This window comes from Pecten maximus, chromosome 6 (genome assembly GCF_902652985.1).
Source record: "Pecten maximus chromosome 6, xPecMax1.1, whole genome shotgun sequence".
Taxonomy (NCBI): Eukaryota; Metazoa; Mollusca; class Bivalvia; order Pectinida; family Pectinidae; genus Pecten; species Pecten maximus.
Window position 1 is genome coordinate 14,976,276 of NC_047020.1, and position 24,059 is coordinate 15,000,334.

A 24,059-nucleotide genomic window follows, 5' to 3' on the forward strand; every position below is an offset into this window, starting at 1 on the left:
TTAAGCAATGGACAGTGGTTTTAATGTTGTTATATAGTCATGCTGCCATATCAACTATCATAACATTAAAACCACCGTTCAATACTTATATTTACATTGTCTTACCATTTCGGCAACTTTGAAAAAAACTAAACCAACACAAAAAAATCCGTACTCCTAAACCTTTGAGTAGATTACAATTTACAACCAAATTTTGGAAACATCCTTGAGGAAGGGCAATCATATGTTATATAAGTGAGGATGGTCTAACCCATTGGGCCCCAGTGGTGGGACCCAAAAGGGAAACTTTGCTGTAATTTTGCTTAGAAACCCTTCTCCTAAACATTTTGAGTTGATTTCTACCAAATTTGGTGTGAAACATCAATGGGAGAGAGCAAACATACTTTATAAAAATGTGGCAGGTCTGACTCCCTGAAGACAGAGGGACAGGGTCATATCACATAGACACTTGTGTTAGATTTCTAAATAATGACCAGGCAGATGAATGACCTTGATCTACATACAAAGTCACAGAGGTCAAATAGATTCAAATCTTTTCAAAAACCAAGAGACCCGATATTTGGCCATTGGCATGCTGGGGTGAAGGATTAAAATATTTGTTCAAATTAATTACCTTGACCTACATCCAAGGTTACAGGGAGCAAATATGCTAACATCTTTAAACGACTTCATCTCAATAAGCAAGAGGCCCAGTGACCTGATATTGGGTCTGTACTATGCTAGGGTGAATGGCCTGCCAAGTTTGTTCAAACTAGAACTGTGAGCTAATGACTACCACTCAATTGCAACCATGGAATCTAAGGATTGATGGGCTATTGACCATCATACAAAATCTCTGTATGGTGACTTTGTTACAATGGCAGCCAAACTTTCCAGGGGAAACACCTGTATGCACATTTCCACTCATTCCTTAACATTCCTGTGTAGTTTGATTGAAATTGATTAACTGTTTGGAGGACTATTCCGGACATGACGTGTCAAACTTGTACTGGAACTTGATGGCTTTCGCGGAGACACAAGAACATGTCATTTGTGCAGTTTCATTAGAAATTACGTTTAGGGAGATATGAGAAAATACATTCACAAGATAAAATATTTTCTATAATCGATATTGTCCTACCGTAATAAAAAGTGCAAGTCGCATATATTCACAAGTTAAGTTCCTGATCAGACATCCTGATAAAATTATATTAGTTGCAAATTGCCTACCCTTTTTAGCAGTTCCTTTGAAGTTCTAAGCGATTTGCGGAGTCATTTTGATATGTAAATTACTGGAAATGATTACAGAAAATATCTAAACCGACAAACAAAACGAAAGGCGGGTGTATTATGTATCCGGAAGGAGTCGAGGAGGTGCAGTAGAGAGGGCCAAGTCAGCTTCCACGACTGAATCTAATAGGGTTACCAGCCAAATTCCAGTTCAGAAGACGTTTTAAGATACCATGGGAGGAGTTGGAAGAACAAGTGTAAAATATGTTCTAAGACAACGGCAGAATCCTCCATGGAAATGCTGGAATGTTATTATTGTCACCAGTAATTCTACCACAATGCCTAAAGAAAGAGGATAAAGATATCGACATGATGAGAAAATCGGATGTGATGTGGTTTTGCTGTTCCTGTCGGGTGGCCGTAGGAAAGAGAACAGAACAACATCTTAACCGATAAGACGATAGACTACAGGTGTAAAGAGAACATCAGGGACTTCGAGGATCGTATATCGGAACTGGAAAAAACTGTGGCATTAATCTGTTCTAAAGGCCAGGTACATGATATTAGTCAAGGAGGGAATCACAAAAGTAAAGCCAAAGGATCAAATGGCACTAGACTTCATTATATCAGAATTATGAGAAAGGAAAAGGCGAGATAATAATTTAATGGTATTAGGAAGTGCAGCGAAACAAGAACACGAAGGCAGGACAAGATTGGAAGCGGAGGAGTCAACAATACTGGAATTTTGGGAGTATGCGGATTAACTGAGGAGACGTTTTTTACAAGCGTTTCAAGAATAGGAAAACGAAATGAGACCGATATAAATACAGCGGAAAACTCTAATACCCCGCTTAACTCGAAGTTCTTCGTCAGTCCCGGCTGAATTCTCTCTTCATCCTAGTAAAAAAAACAAAAAAAACCCCGGAAAACTTGAAAAACTTGGATACTGGAAATGATCGGATAATGTTTATCCTACATTTACTCCAATGTTTATCCTACATTTACTCTCAATGTCTATCCTACATTTACTCTTAATGTTTATCCTACAATTACTCTCAATGTTTATCCTATATTTACTCTCAATGTTTATCCTACATTTACTCTCAATGTCTATCCTACAATTACTCTCAATGTTTATCCTACATTTACTCACAATATGCATCCTACATTTACTCTCAATGTTTATCCTACATTTACTCTCAATGTTTATCCTATATTTACTCTCAATGTTTATCCTACATTTACTCTCAATGTTTATCCTACATTTACTCTCAATGTCTATCATACATTTACTCTCAATGTTTATCATGTATTTACTCTCAATGCTCATCATACATTTACTCTCAATGTTCATCATACATTTACTCTCAATGTTTATCCTACATTTACTCTCAATGTTTATCCTACATTTACTCTCAATGTTGATCTCACATTAACTCTCAATGTTTATCTCACATTAACTCTCAATGTTTATCTCACATTAACTCTCAATGTCTATCCTACATTTATTCTCAATGTTTATCATGTATTTACTCTCAATGCTCATCATACGTTTACTCTCAATGTTCATCATACATTTACTCTCAATGTTTATCCTACATTAACTCTCAATGTTTATCTAACATTTCCTCTCAATGTTTATCCTACATTTCCTCTTAATGTTTATCCTACATTTACTCACAATATGCATCCTACATTTACTCTCAATGTTTATCTCACATTAACTCTCAATGTCTATCCTACATTTACTCTCAATGTTTATCATGTATTTACTCTCAATGCTCATCATACGTTTACTCTCAATGTTCATCATACATTTACTCTCAATGTCTATCCTACATTTACTTTCAATGTTTATCCTACATTAACTCTCAATGTTTATCTCACATTTCCTCTCAATATTTATCCTACATTTCCTCTTAATGTTTATCCTACATTTACTCACAATATGCATCCTACATTTACTCTCAATGTTTATCCTACATTTACTCTCAATGTTTATCCTACATTAACTCTCAATGTTTATCCTACATTTACTCTCAATGTTTATCCTACATTTACTCTCAATGTTTATCCTACATTTACTCTTAATGTTTATCCTACATTAACTCTCAATGTTTATCCTACATTTACTCTCAATGTTTATCCTACATTTACTCTCAATGTTTATCCTACATTTACTCTCAATGTTTATCCTACATTAACTCTCAATGTTTATCCTACATTAACTCTTAATGTTTATCCTACATTTACTCTCAATGTTTATCCTACATTTACTCTCAATGTTTATCCTACATTTACTCTTAATGTTTATCCTACATTTACTCCAATGTTTATCCTACATTAACTCTCAATGTTTATCCTATATTTACTCCAATGTTTATCCTACATTTACTCTCAATGTTTATCCTACATTAACTCTCAATGTTTATCCTACATTAACTCTCAATGTTTATCCTACATTTACTCTCAATGTTTATCCTACATTAACTCTCAATGTTTATCCTACATTTACTCTCAATGTTTATCCTACATTTACTCTCAATGTTGATCTCACATTAACTCTCAATGTTTATCTCACATTAACTCTCAATGTTTATCTCACATTAACTCTCAATGTCTATCCTACATTTATTCTCAATGTTTATCATGTATTTACTCTCAATGCTCATCATACGTTTACTCTCAATGTTCATCATACATTTACTCTCAATGTTTATCCTACATTAACTCTCAATGTTTATCTAACATTTCCTCTCAATGTTTATCCTACATTTCCTCTTAATGTTTATCCTACATTTACTCACAATATGCATCCTACATTTACTCTCAATGTTTATCTCACATTAACTCTCAATGTCTATCCTACATTTACTCTCAATGTTTATCATGTATTTACTCTCAATGCTCATCATACGTTTACTCTCAATGTTCATCATACATTTACTCTCAATGTCTATCCTACATTTACTTTCAATGTTTATCCTACATTAACTCTCAATGTTTATCTCACATTTCCTCTCAATATTTATCCTACATTTCCTCTTAATGTTTATCCTACATTTACTCACAATATGCATCCTACATTTACTCTCAATGTTTATCCTACATTTACTCTCAATGTTTATCCTACATTAACTCTCAATGTTTATCCTACATTTACTCTCAATGTTTATCCTACATTTACTCTCAATGTTTATCCTACATTTACTCTTAATGTTTATCCTACATTAACTCTCAATGTTTATCCTACATTTACTCTCAATGTTTATCCTACATTTACTCTCAATGTTTATCCTACATTTACTCTCAATGTTTATCCTACATTAACTCTCAATGTTTATCCTACATTAACTCTTAATGTTTATCCTACATTTACTCTCAATGTTTATCCTACATTTACTCTCAATGTTTATCCTACATTTACTCCAATGTTTATCCTACATTAACTCTCAATGTTTATCCTATATTTACTCCAATGTTTATCCTACATTTACTCTCAATGTTTATCCTACATTAACTCTCAATGTTTATCCTACATTAACTCTCAATGTTTATCCTACATTTACTCTCAATGTTTATCCTACATTAACTCTCAATGTTTATCCTACATTTACTCTCAATGTTTATCCTACATTTACTCTTAATGTTTATCCTACCTTTACTCCAATGTTTATCCTACATTTACTCTCAATGTTTATCCTACATTTACTCTTAATGTTTATCCTACATTTACTCACAATATGCATCCTACATTTACTCCGATGTTTATCTTATATTTATTCAAATGTGTAGCCTTCATTTATTTCAATGTTTATATTATATTTATTCCAATGTTTATCCAACATTTACTCTTGTAGTGAACTAGGAAATAGACAAGTTTTATATGTTATGTGTTCAAAGTTACCTAGAGTAGTTAAAGCTATACGCTATAGTCAGCCAAATCTATTCGAGTTGCTTCCCTTAGATCTGTAGTTAATTAACCCGTTTTAGGTTTTCACCCTTCATTCTATATCAAGGTAAAATATAACCAAACGGTAGAACCTGAAAGTCAGTCGTTATTAGGTAGCACACGGTCCGTGGGACCAGTGGTCAGTGCCTAGGGCTATATTTGGAAATGACGAGATAGGGGTTTAGATACGCCCATATTTCGGGTTAAAGGTCAGGATTGGTCAATTGACCACATCCTCAATTCATACATATTAATTAACCCTTAGGGGATATAAAAAGACTTGCGCGTTTTGCATAAGGAGTTCTCCAGCAGCTTTGAGTCTAAACGGACTTAGTGCCGTTTGGATGTACATATTTAGGATGTGAGGACTTAGTTTTGTTTAAATGTGTGTGAACTGTTAAGTGTGAATGCGCCGGCGATAGTGTGGAAGATGGATGAAACTTCATTGGATTGTATTGTACCTTCGGAATTTTCCTGTGGATTAATAAATATAAGTAAACTTTATATCCAGTGTTGAATTATGTTTATCACACCACAACCATCCCAAAAAGAACTTTCACGTCCCGTGTTCATGGAGAACGGACGTTACACTCTTATATTTACCCTACATTTACTCTCAATGTTCAGCCTACATTTACTCCAATTTTTATCTTGTATTTATTCAAATGTTTAGCCTTCATTTATTTCAATGTTTATATAATATTTATTTCAATGTTAATTGTATATTTATGTGTATCTTACATTTACTCCAATGTTTCTATTCTATATTTATTTGTATCCTACATTCATTCTCAATGTTTATCCTACATTTACTCTTAATGTTTTTCTTACATTTACTCCAATGTTTATCTTACATTTACTCCCAATGTTTATTCTTCATTTACTCCAATGTTTATCCTATATTTACTCCAATGTTTATCATTCATTCATTCCTAATATTTATCCTACATTTACTCCAATGTTTAAATGTTTAGCCTTCATTTATTTTAATATTTATCCTACATTTACTCCAATGTTTATCCTATATTTACTCTCAATGTTTATCCTACATTTACTCCAATGTTTATCCTACATTTACTCCAATGTTTATCCTATATTAACTCCAAAATTTATCCTACATTCATTATACCCCCGCAACGAAGTTAGGGGGGTATACTGGAATCAGGTTGTCCGTCCGTCCGTCCGTCTGTAGACGCATTTTGTCCGGACAACTCCTCCTAAACCGAAAGGCCGATTCCAATGAAACTTCACACACATATTAATGACCATGTGTAGATGTGCATGCCACTTTCTTTTTCTCAAAATTGTGGTTGCTATGGCAACTGGTTACTATAAACAGGTTTTCCGATAAGAACCATAACTTTAAGTTTGTCCGGACAACTCCTCCTAAACCGAAGGCCCGATTTCAATGAAACTTAACACACATATAGAGGACCATGTGTAGATGTGCATGCCACTTTTTTTCCCTCAAAATGATGGTTGCTATGGCAACTGGTCACTATAAACAGGTTTTCTGATAAGAACCATAACTTTAAGATTGTCCGGACAACTCCTCCTAAACCGAAGGGCCAATTTCAATGAAACTTCACACAAATATAGAGGACCATGTGTAGATGTGCATGCCTCTTTCTTTTTCTCAAAATTATGGTTGCTATGGCAACTGGTCACTATAAACAGGTTTTCTGATAAGAACCATAACTTTAAGTTTGTCCGGACAACTCCTCCTAAACCGAAGGGCCAATTTCAATGAAACTTCACACAAATATAGAGGACCATGTGTAGATGTGCATGCCTCTTTCTTTTTCTCAAAATTATGGTTGCTATGGCAACTGGTCACTATAAACAGGTTTTCTGATAAGAACCATAACTTTAAGTTTGTCCGGACAACTCCTCCTAAACCGAAGGGCCAATTTCAATGAAACTTCACACAAATATAGAGGACCATGTGTAGATGTACAAGCCACTTTCTTTTTCTCAAAATTATGGTTGCTATGGCAACTGGTTACTATAAACAGGTTTTCCGATAAGAACCATAACTTTAAGTTTGTCCGGACAACTCCTCCTAAACCGAAGGGCCGATTTCAATGAAACTTCACACATATATAGAGGACAATGTGTAGATGTGCATCTCACTTTCTTTTTCTCAAAATTATGGTTGCTATGGAAACTGGTCACTATAAACAGGTTTTCCGATAAGAACCATAACTTTTATGTTGTCTGGACAACTCCTCCTAAACCGAAGGGCCGATTTCAATGAAACTTAACACAAATATAGAGGACCATGTGTAGATGTACATGCCACTTTCTTTTTCTCAAAATTATGGTTGCTATGGCAATTGGTCACTATGAATAGGTTTTCCGATAAAAACCATAACTTTAAGTTTGTCCGGACAACTCCTCCTAAACCGAAGGGCCGATTTCAATGAAACTTCACACAAATATAGAGGACCATGTGTAGATGTGCATGCCACTTTCTTTTTCTCAAAATTATGGTTGCTATGGCCACTATATTACTGGGTTGTCTTAGTTGGCCTCTAATTAACTGTTCCAATTCACCATTGACTCGTGCAGATTGCGGGGGTATTAGTCAGCCATCCTGGCGACAGTTCTAGTTCTTAATGTTTATCCTACATTTACTCTTATATTTACCCTAAATTTACTCACAATGTACATCCTACATTTACTCCGATGTTTATCTTATATTTATTCAAATGTTTAGCCTTCATTTATTTCAATGTTTATATTATTTTTATTCCAATGTTTATCCTTTATTTACTCCAATGTTAATCATTCATTCATTCCTAGTATTTACCCTACATTTACTCGAATGGTTAGCCGACATTTACTGCAATGTTTATCCTACATTTACTCTTAATGTTTATCTTACATTTATTCCAATGTTTATCTTACATTTTTCAATGTGTAGCCTACATTTATTGGAATGTTTATCTTACATTTATTCCAATGTGTAGCCTACATTTATTGGAATGTTTATCTTACATTTATTCCAATGTTTAGACTGCATTTATTGGAATGTTTATCTTACATTTATTCCAATGTGTAGCCTACATTTATTGGAATGTTTATCTTACATTTATTCCAATGTTTAGCCTACATTTATTGGAATGTTTATCTTACATTTATTCCAATGTTTAGCCTACATTTATTGGAATGTTTATCTTACATTTATTCCAATGTGTAGCCTACATTTATTGGAATGTTTATCTTACATTTATTCCAATGTGTAGCCTACATAGACTTGTGGTTTCTCCTTACCTTTATATACGACAGTTTGTTGTTAAACATGTTCGTAACGATCAGCCAATTCATTTAAATATTTAATGTAAAACGTTGTATAAACATTGCTGACTTCCTTTCTCCTAATATGTCATTTTTGTAATCATCCATACATATTGTACTACTTTATGAAGATTTTGCTTGTGAATATGTTTGATGACAAAAACCTTATTTAATCATATCAAGAATTTAGAATTATGTATATTGCGATAATTCCCATTTAGCTTATGGCATTAAGCTAACATAGCTTTCCCGGTCTGAGCTGACGCTTCTGTTCTTTGTGCAGGGGGATATGTACATGTATGTACACACGTATATTATAACAGTGGTGGCTGCTCTACGTGTGTGAGAGGAGGTATGGTGCTATGTTGATGTGATACAACCATGAACACCCGCTCTATGAACGGGACTAAAACAGGTAAGTGTAAATTACACATATGCCTGTTGTATGCGTATGTACTACGGTGATCTGGATAGAGTTTCTACACCCCATGGAGCCTAAGGACATTACCTATACACCCGCATCCCCCATCCTCATACAACTTTATCTTTTGTACAACGTATGTAGTTGCATATTTTTCTCCTTTAGATTTATCCTACCAGGGATTTGTCTTATTCCCCAAAGATGGCCACGTAGATCCACAGCTGTACCACTGTTTATGGATGTATTGAGGCGTATGTGTAGCAGATTGATACGTGACGCGGAAGTGAACCAGATGTATTAGTGTTAATCGATAGTGATTGAACGTCACACATTGAAAAGCAAGCACAATGTATAAATATAAATTGACATGCCAGAGATACAAAGAGAGATTTTAGTGAATAAGACTGTATGGTGAACAATTATGTTTTCTCGTGCTTTAAACCTCGATACAATTATCGACGAAAACTTATGTTTGTAAGAATACAAGGGAATGTTATGTCCTTTGAAACACAACTCACAAAATCTTTCTATAGGTTCGGTGGTTTCTTTCGTCATGTGAACCTCTTGATGCTTGGGTTTCATGTATGTTTCATCCACAGGGCATTGTTCCGATGGTGATGTTTTTGACAAATGAAGAATTTATCGTAATGTTTTATGATCATTTTTTTCAGCTGTCAATATGGTTTTGGATCAAATGGCATTGTCAGCTTGTCATGTTTGTTCTGTTTAACAAGAACGGTATCACCTACTCTTTGACTCAGTTGCATGTCTTGTGCCATCTGGTTGTTCCTTCATCTTTCGTTTACGGAACAGTTCTTATGTCCACACGGGACTTTCAAGCATGAACAGCGCGAGTCAACTTTCCTGGATTCCTTATGAAACGCTCTACTTTCCATTAGCTGAAGGCAATAACGGTGTAACCTTTTAATGTTTGAAACCTACATCCGCATTTCTGAAATTCGTTTCCATTAAACGGCGGTCCATTGCCCGTTTTGAGCTTTTGTGGAATTTCAAACATTGCAAAGATTTTGTCTAGTAATAGTATGGCAGTACGTGCTGACACGTTCGATAGCATCTCAACTATACTGGATATCTTGAGTTATCATCCAAAAACGTACATGCTTACTCTGGTCCATGGAGCTTCTGAAAGTTCTGTCGTCCGTAATGGTTCAGTAGTTGTCTTTGGTACTGATGCAAGGCACGGAATACAAATACAGCCCTTACACATCTTCTAAACTTTTTCGTATATACTGGGCAAACGTTTTCCCGCAGTAACTGTTTTGTTTTCATAATTCTCTGATGTCCCCCATGGGACAGTTCTATCGCTCGTATTACTGCGTAATCTTGACAATGTTTCCAGGGGTTTGTTGAAATAGAGACATTATTGATTGCTTTTTCGGATCAGTAGATATTCCTTCCATATATGAATATGAGTACCCATCAAATTCCAACTTTTTTCTTGTTGAAATCGCACTTGTTTTTGAAATACTGCTTCGAGATGTTTGTGATGTTTCTTACTCCTTTGAGTTCTTCCAGGCAAGTTCGTAACTTATCTTGGAAAATTTCTGCTGCTGATGATACTCCAAAAACACAGTCGTTTGTATCTTCGAAGTCAAACGTGTGTTGAGAATGTTGTGATGTTTTCTGCCAACTCAAGTTGATAATACACTGCACTGAGGTCTAGTTTGGAGAAAATGTTTGCACCGTTTAAATCTACTATCAAGTCATCGATAGTCGTTGTGATGTGTCTTTCTCTTTGTATAGCCTTATTGGGTAGTCTCATGTCTACACATATTCAAATTTCTCCTGGACTTTTGGGGTCAGGAACCATGACGATTGGTGATACATAAACTGTTGGTCCAGTCACTTTCTCAATGATATCCAACTTTTCAAGTATGTCTAGCTCAGATTCTACATGTTTCCTGACATGAAAGGGGATACGTATGTGTGGTTGGGCCACAGGTTTCACATTGTCATCAATGTGTTTCTTCTTAATTCCCGATACCCTTAAAAAAATGTGCGTATTTTTCGCATAGTTTCTCTACTTTCCTTACTGATACAACACGATTTACTAACGTTGCATCCCTTCATTACATAAATTTGCTCAGTTCCAATTACAGGTAACAGTTTTGTTATGCCAGACGCAAACAGACGCAAATAGTTTTGTTGATGACTTATGTAGTTGTTCTTATTTCTGATTTTGTTGTAGCTTGTTTCATCCATGCCATTGATGCTCGATCCTGTGTCTGCAAGGATATTAAGAGTCAATCCATCAGTTACCACAGTTTTAGGTTGTTTTGATTTAACTTGGTATACTGTCTTTATACCATAAAGATAGTCTTCATCCGATGAACTTTCCGTGCATTTTTGGCCAGATTTATATTATTCTTGTTTGACTAGTTTTCCTTTATTTACATATATACCTTCGAAAATGTTCTTTTTACAAAAATGACATACCTTTCCTTTTGCTGGACAGGGCTTATCATTGCTGTTGTATACCTTGTTCCTTTGTGTTGACGTTATTGTAATACCTTGTTCCTTTGTGTTGACGTTATTGTATACCTTGTTCCTTTGTGTTGACGTTATTGTATACTTTGTTTCTTTTGTTGACGTTGTTGTATACTTTGTGTTGACGTTGTTGTATACTTTGTGTTGACGTTGTTGTATACTTTGTTGCTTTGTGTTGACGTTGTTGTATACTTTGTTGCTTTGTGTTGACGTTGTTGTATACTTTGTTGCTTTGTGTTGACGTTGTTGTATACTTTGTTGCTTTGTGTTGATGTTATTGTATACTTTGTTGCTTTGTGTTGACGTTGTTGTGTACTTTGTTGCTTTGTGTTGACGTTGTTGTATACTTTGTTGCTTTGTGTTGACATTGTTGTATACTTTGTTGCTTTGTGTTGTCGTTGTTGTGTAATTTGTGTTGACGTTGTTGTATACTTTGTGTTGATGTTGTGTACTTTGTTGCTTTGTGTTGACGCTGTTGTGTACTTTGTTTTATTGTGTTGATGTTGTTGTATACTTTGTGTTAACGTTTTGGTATACTTTGTGTTGACGTTGTATAATTTGTTCCTTTGTGTTGACGCTGTTGAGTACTTTGTTTTATTGTGTTGACGTTGTTGTATACTTTGTTCCTTTGTGTTGACGCTGTTGTGTACTTTGTTTTATTGTGTTGACGCTGTTGTGTACTTTGTTTTATTGTGTTGACGTTGTTGTATACTTCGTGTTGACGTTGTTGTGTACTTTGTTGCTTTGTGTTGACGTTGTTGTATACTTTGTGTTGACGTTGTTGTATACTTTGTGTTGACGTTGTTGTATACTTTGTGTTGACGTTGTTGTATACTTTGTGTTGACGTTGTTGTGTACTTTGTTGCTTTGTGTTGACGTTGTTGTATACTTTGTTGCTTTGTGTTGACGTTGTTGTATACTTTGTTGCTTTGTGTTGACGCTGTTGTGTACTTTGTTTTATTGTGTTGAAGTTGTTGTATACTTTGTATTGACGTTGTTGTATACTTTGCGTTGACTTTGTTGTATACTTTGTGTTGACGTTGTTGTATACTTTGCTCCTTTGTGTTGACGTTGTTGTATACTTTGTGTTGATGTTGTTGTATACTTTGTATTGACGTTGTTGTATACTTTGTGTTGACGTTGTTGTATACTTTGTGTTGACGTTGTTGTGTACTTTGTTGCTTTGTGTTGACGCTGTTGTATACTTTGTTGCTTTGTGTTGACGCTGTTGTGTACTTTGTTTTATTGTGTCGACGTTGTTGTATACTTTGCGTTGACTTTGTTGTATACTTTGTGTTGACGTTGTTGTATACTTTGCTCCTTTGTGTTGACGTTGTTGTATACTTTGTTCCTTTGTGTTGACGTTGTTGTATACTTTGTTCCTTTGTGTTGACGTTGTTGTATACTTTGTTCCTTTGTGTTGACGTTGTTGTATACTTTGTTCCTTTGTGTTGACGTTGTTGTATACTTTGTGTTGAGGTTGTTGTATACTTAGTTTTATTGTGTTGACGTTGTTGTATACTTTGTGTTGGCGTTGTTGTATACTTTGTGTTGACGTTGTTGTATACTTTGCTCCTTTGTGTTGACGTTGTTGTATACTTTGTTCCTTTGTGTTGACGTTGTTGTATACTTTGTTCCTTTATGTTGCCGTTGTTGTATACCTTGTTCCTTTGTGTTTGCGTTGTTGTATACTTTGTGTTGACGTTGTTGTATACTTTGTGTTGACGTTGTTGTATACTTTGTGTTGACGTTGTTGTGTACTTTGTTGCTTTGTGTTGACGTTGTTGTATACCTTGTTCCTTTGTTTTGACGTTATTGTATACTTTATGTTGAGGTTATTGTATATTTTATGTTGACGTTGTTGTATACTTTGTTCCTTTGTGTTGTCGTTGTTGTATACTGTGTTTCCTTGTGTTGACGTTGTTGTATATTTGTTCCTTTGTGTTGACGCTGTTGTATACATCGTTCCTTTGTGTTGAGGTTATTGTATACTTTATGTTCACGTTGTATACTTTGTTCCTTTGTGTTGACGCTGTTGTATATTTTGTTTTATTGTGTTGACGTTGTTGTATACTTTGTGTTGACGTTGTTGTTTACTTTGTATTGACGTTGTTGTATACTTTGCTCCTTTGTGTTGACGTTGTTGTATACTTTGCTCCTTTGTGTTGACGTTGTTGTATACTTTGTTCCTTTGTGTTGACGTTGTTGTATACTTTGTTCCTTTATGTTGCCGTTGTTGTATACCTTGTTCCTTTGTGTTTGCGTTGTTGTATACTTTGTGTTGACGTTGTTGTATACTTTGTGTTGACGTTGTTGTATACTTTGTGTTGACGTTGTTGTGTACTTTGTTGCTTTGTGTTGACGTTGTTGTATACCTTGTTCCTTTGTTTTGACGTTATTGTATACTTTATGTTGAGGTTATTGTATATTTTATGTTGACGTTGTTGTATACTTTGTTCCTTTGTGTTGTCGTTGTTGTATACTGTGTTTCCTTGTGTTGACGTTGTTGTATATTTGTTCCTTTGTGTTGACGCTGTTGTATACATCGTTCCTTTGTGTTGAGGTTATTGTATACTTTATGTTCACGTTGTATACTTTGTTCCTTTGTGTTGACGCTGTTGTATATTTTGTTTTATTGTGTTGACGTTGTTGTATACTTTGTGTTGACGTTGTTGTTTACTTTGTATTGACGTTGTTGTATACTTTGCTCCTTTGTGTTGACGTTGTTGTATACTTTGCTCCTTTGTGTTGACGTTATTATATACTTTGTTCCTTTGTGTTGACGTTGTTGTATACTTTGTTCCTTTGTGTTGACGTTGTTGTATACTGTGTTTCCTTGTGTTGACGTTGTTGTATAATTTGTTCCTTTGTGTTGACGCTGTTGTATACATCGTTCCTTTGTTTAAGTTTTTAGAGGTAATTTGCTTAAATGGAAAATCAAAAACAAGAAACCTGCATATTTAGTCATCAATATAAAAAATTATCAATTCGAACCCTATCGCAATGACCTTTTATCATCGTGCGTCGTGCTAAAACTTTTCCTTCTATTTACGATAACTTGATAAATATGATCGGATTTTCATGGAACTTGGTATACAGTCTTATATCAATAAGATCTCGAATGAGTTGGACAATCGGGCCAATTCAAACTCGCAGAGTTATGACACTTTGTAGTTTTGTTGCCATTTGACCTTGTGCTTTCTTATTTAGTCCTTTTACGAGTTAAGTTGTATTCTTTTCCATTGTGAAATGATCTAACCATAACGTGTTCCAGATAACTCTCCACATAATGGCTTGTCCGAGAAGAGAGACTGGTATATCAACTGGGATGAGTATTTCATGGCAGTAGCTCTTGTGTCTGCCCAAAGGAGCAAAGACCCGGTGACTCAGGTAATCATGGGAACCATATCAGATTCAGAACACCATATTTTGTATGCATCTACATTTATGCCTTGAATAAGCATGACATATTATATATTAACGAAAAAGTGCACTCCTTGTCGTTTCGAAACCTACGTGGGGCAGTTGCCAGGTAATGACCGTAGGTTGGTGGTTTTTCTCCGGGTACTCCGGCTTTCCTCCACCTCCAAAACCTGGCACGTCCTTCTTCTTCTTTGGTTGACTAACCTCCTTCAAAAATGACGATTACGGTTGTGAGAAGGATTGTACTATGCTTTAAAAGAATTAAAAAAGTGCAGGGATTTGGGTACAGTGAGAGTTTTTTTTTTTTAAATTATTTTTTTTAGTGGAAACTATAAGATAAAACATTATGAGGGTGTGTTTATGGTGTGTGTTTGAGATCATCAAGGGCTGCATTGTGTATATGTGCCTTGAAGATCTCTAGTGTAGTGCATTGTACTGCTGCCACCGGGAGGAGGTTCCATTGTGTTATTGTGTGTGGGAAGAAGGAGTATTTGTATGTGTCATTGGTGGCAGATAGGTGTCTGAAGGCGTAGGGGTGTGTTTGCCTTGTCCTAGGGTCTGCTGGGTGCATGATGCCGTGTGGGTCTTTTGCGACATGATGGTGAATGATTTTGTATATTAGTATGAGTCTGGTCTTGAGTCTACGTGTTTGAAGTGTGGGCCAGTTGAGTTTGTCCATCATGTCTTGTACTGAACTTGTGTTGTGGTATCTGTTTTGTACGTAACGTGCTGCTCTGCGTTGAATTTTTTCTATTTGGTTGATTTGGTTTGTGTTGTGCGGGTCCCATATGGAAGAGCAGTATTCCAGTTTGGGTCTCACTAGGGCTTTGTATGCATGTTCTTTTATATGTTGTGAGTTTATTTTCAGGTTGCGTTTTAGGAAGCCTAGTGATCTGTTGGCGTTTGCGGTGATGTTGTTGATGTGTGTATCCCATTTGAGATTTTTCTGTAGTGTGAGTCCTAAGTTTTTGCTGGCGTCGACTTGTTGCAGTGTGTGGTCGTGCGGTTTATAGTTGTATGTTGTTTTGGTGCGTTTGTTTGAAGTGGATATGATATTGCTTTTGTTTGGGTGAAATTTCATGAGCCAGTCTTGTTCCCACTGTCCTGCTGCGTTTATGTCTTGTTGTAATTTGTGTGCGTCGTTTATGTTGTGGATTGTCTTGTAGATGATGCTGTCGTCGGCGAAGAGTCTGAGAGTGCTGTGTTTGATGTAGTCTGGTAGGTCGTTGATGTATATGAGGAAGAGTATGGGGCCCAAGCAGGTTCCTTGAGGTACTCCTGAGGTGACTTGTACTTTGTCCGATTGTTTTCCTTCAAGTAACACTGTTTGGGTGCGGTGTGTTAGAAAGTCTGTAATCCATGTGAGTGTGTTCCCTGTAATTCCGTAGTATTTGAGTTTGTACTGGAGGCGTTTGTGTGGGAATTTGTCAAATGCTTTGGCAAAGTCCATTATGACAATGTCTGTCTGTTTGTTTGTATTGTTATTAAGTGTTAGGTCGTGTATGAATGTGGCGAGTTGTGTTTCGCATGATCTTGAGGAGCGGAAGCCGTGTTGGAGGTTGTAGAGTATGTTATTGTCCTCTAGATGTTTCATTGTTGCGCTTGTGATGATGTGTTCCATGATTTTGCATGCGATGCAGGTGAGTGAGATTGGGCGGTAGTTAGTGGGGTTGTGTTTGTCTCCTTTCTTGTATATTGGGTTTACATTTGCGTGTTTCCAGTCGTGTGGTAGTGTCCCTGTGCTGAGTGAAGTGTTGAAGATTTTTGTGAGTATGGGTGCTATGGGGTCTTTGAGCTGTTTAAGAATTTTGCCGTGTATTTGGTCAGGTCCTGTCGCTTTGTGGAGATTTATGTTTCCTAGTAATTTGTCTACTCCGTTGCGTGTAATGTGGATTTGCGGCATGGTGGGGTGTGGCAATGGTCCTTTGTCTGGTATATTGTTGTTGTGTTCTGTTGTGAATGCGGCTTGAAATTCATGATTGAGGATGTTTGCTTTTACGGTTGGGTCTGTAGTCAGATGTCCGTCTTTGCGAAGGGATGTGATGTCAGTATTTTCTTTTCTTGTGGTTTTGATGTAAGAGAATAGTTTTTTGGGGTTGTATTTTCGGTTAGAGTGTGGAGAATCTGGTTCGTTTATGGGTATGTCTTTGATCATTTTCTCTATGTAGTTTAGGTATGCATTGCGTGTTTGTTTCTGTACTTCTGCTTTTATGGTTTTGTATTTTTGTGTGAGGTGGTGGTTAGTGCGGCTTTTGGAGTGTAGACGTTTGGACTGCTTTATGAGGCAACGGAGGGGGTGTGTCATCCATGGAACTCGGTGTTTGTAGGTCAGGAGTTTTTGAGGTATGTTTTTGCTTACTGATTCGTGGAGTGTCGATTTAAACGTGTTCCACATGTCATTTGCTGTTTTGTCAGTCTGTTGGTTAAGTGCAATATCAAGTTTGGCGAGGTCTTCTTTTATATTGTCCCAATTGGCTTTGTGGTAGGTGTATATGTGTCGTGGTTGTTTGCGTGTTCTTTTCAGTCTTATATCTATTTCTGTGTGTATTATGTCATGGTCTGCTTTGCCAATGGCTGGTGCTGTCTCTGTCTTGTTTACTATAGATGGTCTGTTAGTTAGTCCGAGGTCAAGTATGTGGTCACCACGTGTTGGTATGTTTGTGGTTTGGGTGAGTGAGTTGTCAGCTATGATGTCAAGTAGGTGTTGGTGTTGGATTTGGTCTGGTTTAAAACAAACCAAACAAACCAAACCAAAGCACTCCTTTTCGCTATACATCTACCCACCACTCCATTTCCTTATATATCTACCCACCACTCCATTTCCTTATATATCTACCCACCACTCCATCTCCTTATATATCTACCACCACTCCATTTCCTTATATATCTACCACCACTCCATTTCCTTATATATCTACCCACCACTCCATTTCCTTATATATCTACCCCACCCCATTTCCTTATATATCTACCCACCACTCCATTTCCTTATACATCTACCCACCACTCCATTCCTTATATATCTACCACCACTCCCCATTCCGTAATTACCACCACCCCCATACAGGCGGAGAGACACCACAACCCAGGCCTAGTACAATAACCCACCACCCAGTGCCTAATAGACCACACGAGCCTAAACACCAACCAGTCTGATAATGTCCACCCACCACACCCAGATCCGTAAGACACCCCCACCAGCCACAGTCCGGTAGAAGCGACCCACCACGCCAGGACCAAATACGACCCACCCAGCCGAGAGAGCACACGCACAGAAAGGGAGAACACCACCCATCCAGGACAGAAGAAGGACCCACCACCAGCAAATACCACACCATCGGAGGAGCCACCACCCCAGGCCAACATGTACGCACCACCCCAGCCGTACAGAACCCACTCCATTGGAAACCCAAAGTATAGATCAGACCCCCCACTCCATTGCCTTAAACTACCCACCCATCCCATCACAGGTGAAATCCACCCCCAGGCCGAGACAGAACCCCCACCCCATGTCCTTGAAACATTCACCACCACCACATTTCCGGGGAATACAGCATAGACATCACACCCAGCCAACCCCACCCCATCGGATAGACCCTCCACCACCGCCATTCCTTATGAATCTACCCACCACCCCAGTTCCTTATACATCTACCCACCACTCCATTGCCCTACAACCATCGACCACCACTCCATTGCCGTATACATATACCCCACCAACGCCATTTTCCTGGAGAGATAGACCCACCAACTCCATGCCTTATAATAGCCCACCACTAGCCACCAAGATGCACAACTCCAGGCTATAGACTACTACCACACACTCCATTCCTATAATAACCCACCACCCATTTCCTTATATATCTACCCACCACTCCATTTCCTTATCATTAGACCACCACCCATTTCCGTAGATAGATCGCCCACACTGCCATTTCCTAGAGATTAAACCCACCACCCATTCTAATATCACCCAACCACTCCATTACCCTATATACTACCCCCACCACCCTCCTATATATCAACCCACCACTCCATTCCGTATATATGAACACCCCACCAACCCACCTCCATTCCTATATATCTACCCACCACCATTCCTAATATCTACCACCACTACACCCTTATATACTACCCCACTCCATTTACCTTACTATTTCTTATACTATACCACCACTCATTCCTATATTACCCCCACTCCTTTCCATTACCTTATATATCTACCCACCACCCCATTTCCTTATATATCTACCCACCACTCCATTTCCTTAAACATCTACCCACCACTCCATTTCCTTTAATGCTTGTATTCAAATGTCTTTAAATATACTTGTCAGAATGTCTACACTCTTTTGTCTCTGCCGGTTTGGCTACCGTTTTCAAAGCATTCTTTAACATGGTACTCGTCTTAACATGGTACTCGTCTTTACATGGTACTCGTTTTTTACAAGGATACTGAAAATTCTACATCACAGCCGTTCTTATTCCACTCCCGGGTGATTATTCAAATGCATATGAAAACACGCCCCTTTTTGCTTAGAAATAGGGTGATTATTTCAATAATTCGAGAAGTCAATACCATCCATGTTATGTGTCATGTAATTGACATCTTGACATATACGGTAGCTGATTAGGCTATTGTTGCTTGTTCATTAAGTCACCGACCAAAGTACCGTTTACTCAAATAAAGCCGAGAGGATACCGGCTTGTTTGATAAGTCTCGTGGCTAATGGTGGGTGTCAGGGATGAAGCAGAAGATTATTATCCTTTCAGTACACATGGCCTTATTCTCTTTGTACTTTTAAAGGGATAATGGCTATATTTGTATTAACTCTGAGATAGAATTACGGTCTCGTTGTCATGTCGGTATTGCTGTTGTTTTGTAGGTATGACCTAGACGACTTCACTCTGGATTCTTTTGTTCTTAAACAATAACAACAGACACTGGTTTCGAAATAGTGATAAAATAATACAATATTAATGCGATGCATGCAACTCCATAAACTATACCTAGATAGACCTAAGAAGGAGGACTTGATGTTTAGCTTCCGTTTATCAGGCTAATGATTCTTCATTTACTTCGCTACAACTGGATCTTGTTCAGAACTGGTGGTTTGAATTAACCAGCATCATATTCATATTTCCAGGAGTGTTTTCATAGCAGGCCTCAACATATTGTTGCTTGGTTGAGACGCAGAAATCATTCTCTACGTTATCCTCAATTTCTTATTCCTGAAATCGTTTAGCCGCTATATGAGATGACTCTTCTTTGTCTTGGCTTAATAAGCAATAATAGGAGGCGGATATCCAGCGTTTTACCGTTTATAACCATACGAACAAGACAGGCTATGTAACAAATTCGATTGTCTTAAAAAGTCCAAGAACGCAGTTTCATAGATAAACTTATCCTTACTTTCATTCTATCATTCTAGTTTTCTTTAGATTATTAGCGGCTTTAACAAGCTCTCATTTACAGTGATCTATATGTATAATTAGTTTTTAATGAGTAGAATTCAGGCAAATTTCAATCCTCTCTTACAGGTGGGAGCATGTATCGTGAATCAGGAGAACCGTATTGTAGGCGTGGGGTACAACGGTATGCCTAACGGATGTAGTGACGACGATTTACCGTGGGGAAAAAGCTCCGCCAATATTCTCGAGACAAAGAAGCTATATGGTAAGGAGAGATATCACGAAAACGTACTGTGAACGGTATATTTATGTGGTAGTCCTATTTCAGCGATTTTCGCGTTGAATTATAGGTACGCTAATCTGTTTAAATTCAGGTATACGCTAAAATTTGAGTGCACCAAAATAAATAGTTTACAGTATATCGTAAGAAATTCTTTTCATTTTCATTAATTACTTTATATTTTTATTTGCAAGAGGTCATTTTGAGAATATGAAATTGTTGATGCTGCTATAGAATATTTTCACAGCTGTGAATATCTATTTATTATTAGTAGTCTATGAAGTATTTTATCAATAATATTACATTTTGTACTAACCATGCATGAACAAACGAATACATTGTAGATGTCTATTGTTTGGTTTTAATGCTTTTTACTGTAATATAGATAAAACAAATATCAGGAACATTTTATGTATATATATATAAAACATTTTCTTAATCAATACTTTAATTCATTATAGTTTATGAAATGATATGTACAATGTCTAACATATTCTACATATTTTCCAGTTTGTCATGCAGAAATGAACGCCGTAATGAACAAACTTTCAGCGAATGTTAACGGGTGTACGATGTTTGTCAGTCTATTCCCATGTAATGAGTGTACAAAGATTATGATACAGTCTGGGATCAAATCCATCATCTATTACGACGATAAAAATATCCACAAAGCAGAGGCAAAGGCATCACAACTTATGCTGAAAAAGGCAAACATCCATATCAGGTACTTCCTCGATTATTGACAGCAAGGAGTTCCATGAGAGTTATTTTGTCTGTTTTTACGAAATCTAATTTTGAAATCTTTTCTGTTTAGTTTCAGAATGAAATCAAATATACGTTAATATCTTATAGGGCAAAATTTGGCATAATGCTACATCATACATTGTCGATGTATCTTATATCATGTTTATATTGTTTATGCCCTGATTTGACCTAGATATATATCGCGGATGTCGTCGATGAAACGGAAGACGCTTATCATTCTGGAACATCTGATCATACCATCATTGTACTTTTTATTGGTCTCCATGCAAATCTTTATTTTTTGCTCGTATCTTTTTTTTCAATTTTGAGCTATAATTACAATTTTGTTATTATGTCGGTATTCTCTGTTGCGCTATAGGGAAAATACTGTAGCATATAATTGAAGTCCGTGTCAGGTAACCTTTGAAGGTTGTGTAACGACCGTTTGTCATTCTTTACAGGAAGTACCAACAGAATGGAACACCGCTGGTGGTAGGCAAAATGAAGTGCAAGTTATGAATGGTGCCTTATTGCTTTTAATCGCATGTTTTATTTCAAATCACCTGTACATATATTTTGATTAGATCATTAAATATTTCTATGATTGAATATGTTTTATGATTTGTGGTAGGTTTAGCACCAAATTAAAGTTTACCCCGAATGAGTACTTTGAAGAAATTATATCAAAATATTGTCATTTTAGAGATACGAGCGATTTTGTGGAATGCACACCTGTACCCGAATGTCATTCGTCCTAAATTGTAACGCAGCTGTGACGTCACAAGTCTATAATATCCGTCATATTGTATAACAAATGAGAGCAACGAAGCATGATATGACCGTGTAATACAGTAAAATATCTCTGTTATTCTATTATTGACATTAAACTACTGTAAGTGTTATTCTGAAGTGCGTGGTTGTTTGGTCAATACTTTTACGAAAGCAATGGATCGAAGATCGCGAAATTACTTGGCTCTTACGAGTATGTCAGGTCGTACAGCGATGGCGTTTCGAGCAAGACTACATACATTGTTTAGATTATGGACGAAATTTGTGGGAGCTCGCTGACTGAAGGTTGGGCAGCTCGCTGACTGGAAGGTTGGGCAGTCGGGTAATGTGGTCTCCCCACCTTAGTGACCAACACCTGCTTCGGCTTCCTTCATATGGAAAGTTGTTTTTGTGGGATGTATCTCTGAACGCCAACGTTTTGTAATTTTACCAATTTTCCGTTAATGCATTTTTTCGTAATTTTTCCCGTTCTGTGATCCTCACGCATCTTTTCCTTCGTGATGGTATAACTTTTTTTCTTTCTCCTCGGCCGGGAATTGCTCGTTGATTCCGTAATCCGTACCTCTGAGTTGCACTGATACGTGGAGGTGTTCCATTGGTACCGTGTGATTCTTTTTTGATTTGTTTAAAACAGTTGTGTATTCAAGTGTACGTTTCGTTTATCTAACATGTATGCAAGTCTTTGTGAAGCAAAACAGTATAGTTTTTCTTTTATTACTTAAATTTGTGCTGTCATGTGATGACTTTGACAGTTGTGGTCCGACTGTAAGTAATTCTACACCTCCTTATTCAAGTAGGTATCAAAATCAAACTGTTAACTTTGACCATTTAAAAAAGTGTATTAATTCACTAATTATGTTTGTGTTTTTATGCTTTCGAAATACCCAGATTTAGACTTTCTGTTATATGGTAATCAAGAAATGTCTTTGAATATTAATTCTGAAGTATTCTTATGTGTTCAACATTTCATAAAGGACAGTAACAGTTTTTAAGAAGTCAATCGATTTATATTTTAAAGTAAAACGTGTAGCCATTGTGTCTTAAATGATAATGTTTATCCCTATTACTTGTTTGTTATATGCGTTATATGTTATTGAATGTATACCATTTAATGCTTGTGTTATTTTGTACATTTGTTTTTCTTTTTTATTGCCCATCCATTAATTATCTCTCTCTCCCTCTCCTCCTATCTCTTCCCCTCACTCTCTCTCTCTCTCTCTCTCTCTCCATCTTTCTATAAAAATATATATCTATTATTCAATACTAAATATGTATTTTATAGCATTTTGTAATTATTTAAATGTCATTGTGTTAGGAGAGGGCGTTTATAAGTTGTAATAACTTGTGCCCAATCCTGTTGTAAATTTGTTACAATAAAATACGTTTAAACTCAAACCTTCTTCGGCTTCCTTCATATGGAAAGTTGACCACTTACTAAGTCTATCTCTCACCAGATTGTTTTTGTGGGGTGTATCTCTGAACGCCAACGTTTTGTAATTTTACCAATTTTCCGTTGATGCATTTTTTCGTAATTTTTCCCGTTCTGTGATCCTCACGCATCTTTTTCTTCGTGATGGTATAACTTTTTTTTCTTTCGTTGATTCCGTAATCCGTACCTCTGAGTTTGAAGGCATTGTCCCTGGCATACGTTAGGTCCTTTTGGTAAAGAAATTTTATCGCAACCTAGCTAGGTACATGCAGGCTACTCGTCAGCCCCTCCTCTCAAATATTTTTTTTGATTTTATGAGTTTTTGATTTTTGTATACCCTGAGGGCTAACCCTTCTCCCTTTAACAGTTTATTTCATTCTCTTTACATACATAGAATAATCAACATTAAAACGCATATACATACCCTTATATATGGAGGACAAGCAATGGACTAAATTACACATTTAATTTTAGTTCAACCATATTCTATTTATTTCAGAAATTTTACAACAACAAGCATTTTTAATCAGTGAAAATAAGGGATTGAAAAACAAGCTGAAAGCTTATACATGTATCAATTCCTCTCCCTGTC

The 24,059-nt window shown here is 36.6% G+C and overlaps 1 protein-coding gene across 2 annotated transcripts; it reads left to right on the plus strand.

Moving 5' to 3' along the window:
- Nucleotides 1-8,731: 8,731 nt before the first annotated feature.
- LOC117329068 (deoxycytidylate deaminase-like) lies at nucleotides 8,732-23,433 on the plus strand. Of its 2 annotated transcripts, none has more exons than XM_033886778.1 (5): nucleotides 8,732-8,876; nucleotides 14,665-14,780; nucleotides 20,355-20,490; nucleotides 21,016-21,229; nucleotides 21,711-23,433. In XM_033886778.1, exons 1-5 carry the CDS (start codon nucleotides 8,843-8,845, stop codon nucleotides 21,766-21,768), a joined length of 558 nt encoding a protein of 185 aa, XP_033742669.1. In that variant the 5' UTR covers nucleotides 8,732-8,842; the 3' UTR covers nucleotides 21,769-23,433. The 2 variants fall into 2 exon arrangements, with proteins under 2 accessions (XP_033742669.1, XP_033742670.1); XM_033886779.1 differs by lacking the exon at nucleotides 8,732-8,876 and adding an exon at nucleotides 8,999-9,018.
- The last annotated feature ends 626 nt before the right edge of the window (nucleotides 23,434-24,059 follow it).

What these genes read in the sequence shown, in the direction of transcription:
- LOC117329068 (XM_033886778.1), top strand. Translation starts at nt 8,843, where the DNA reads ATGAACACCCGCTCTATGAACGGGACTAAAACAG. An exon ending in TATGAACGGGACTAAAACAG is followed by an intron (nt 8,877 to 14,664) that starts GTAAGTGTAAAT and finishes AACGTGTTCCAG; the next exon opens with ATAACTCTCCACATAATGGC. An exon ending in AAGGCAAACATCCATATCAG is followed by an intron (nt 21,230 to 21,710) that starts GTACTTCCTCGA and finishes CATTCTTTACAG; the next exon opens with GAAGTACCAACAGAATGGAA.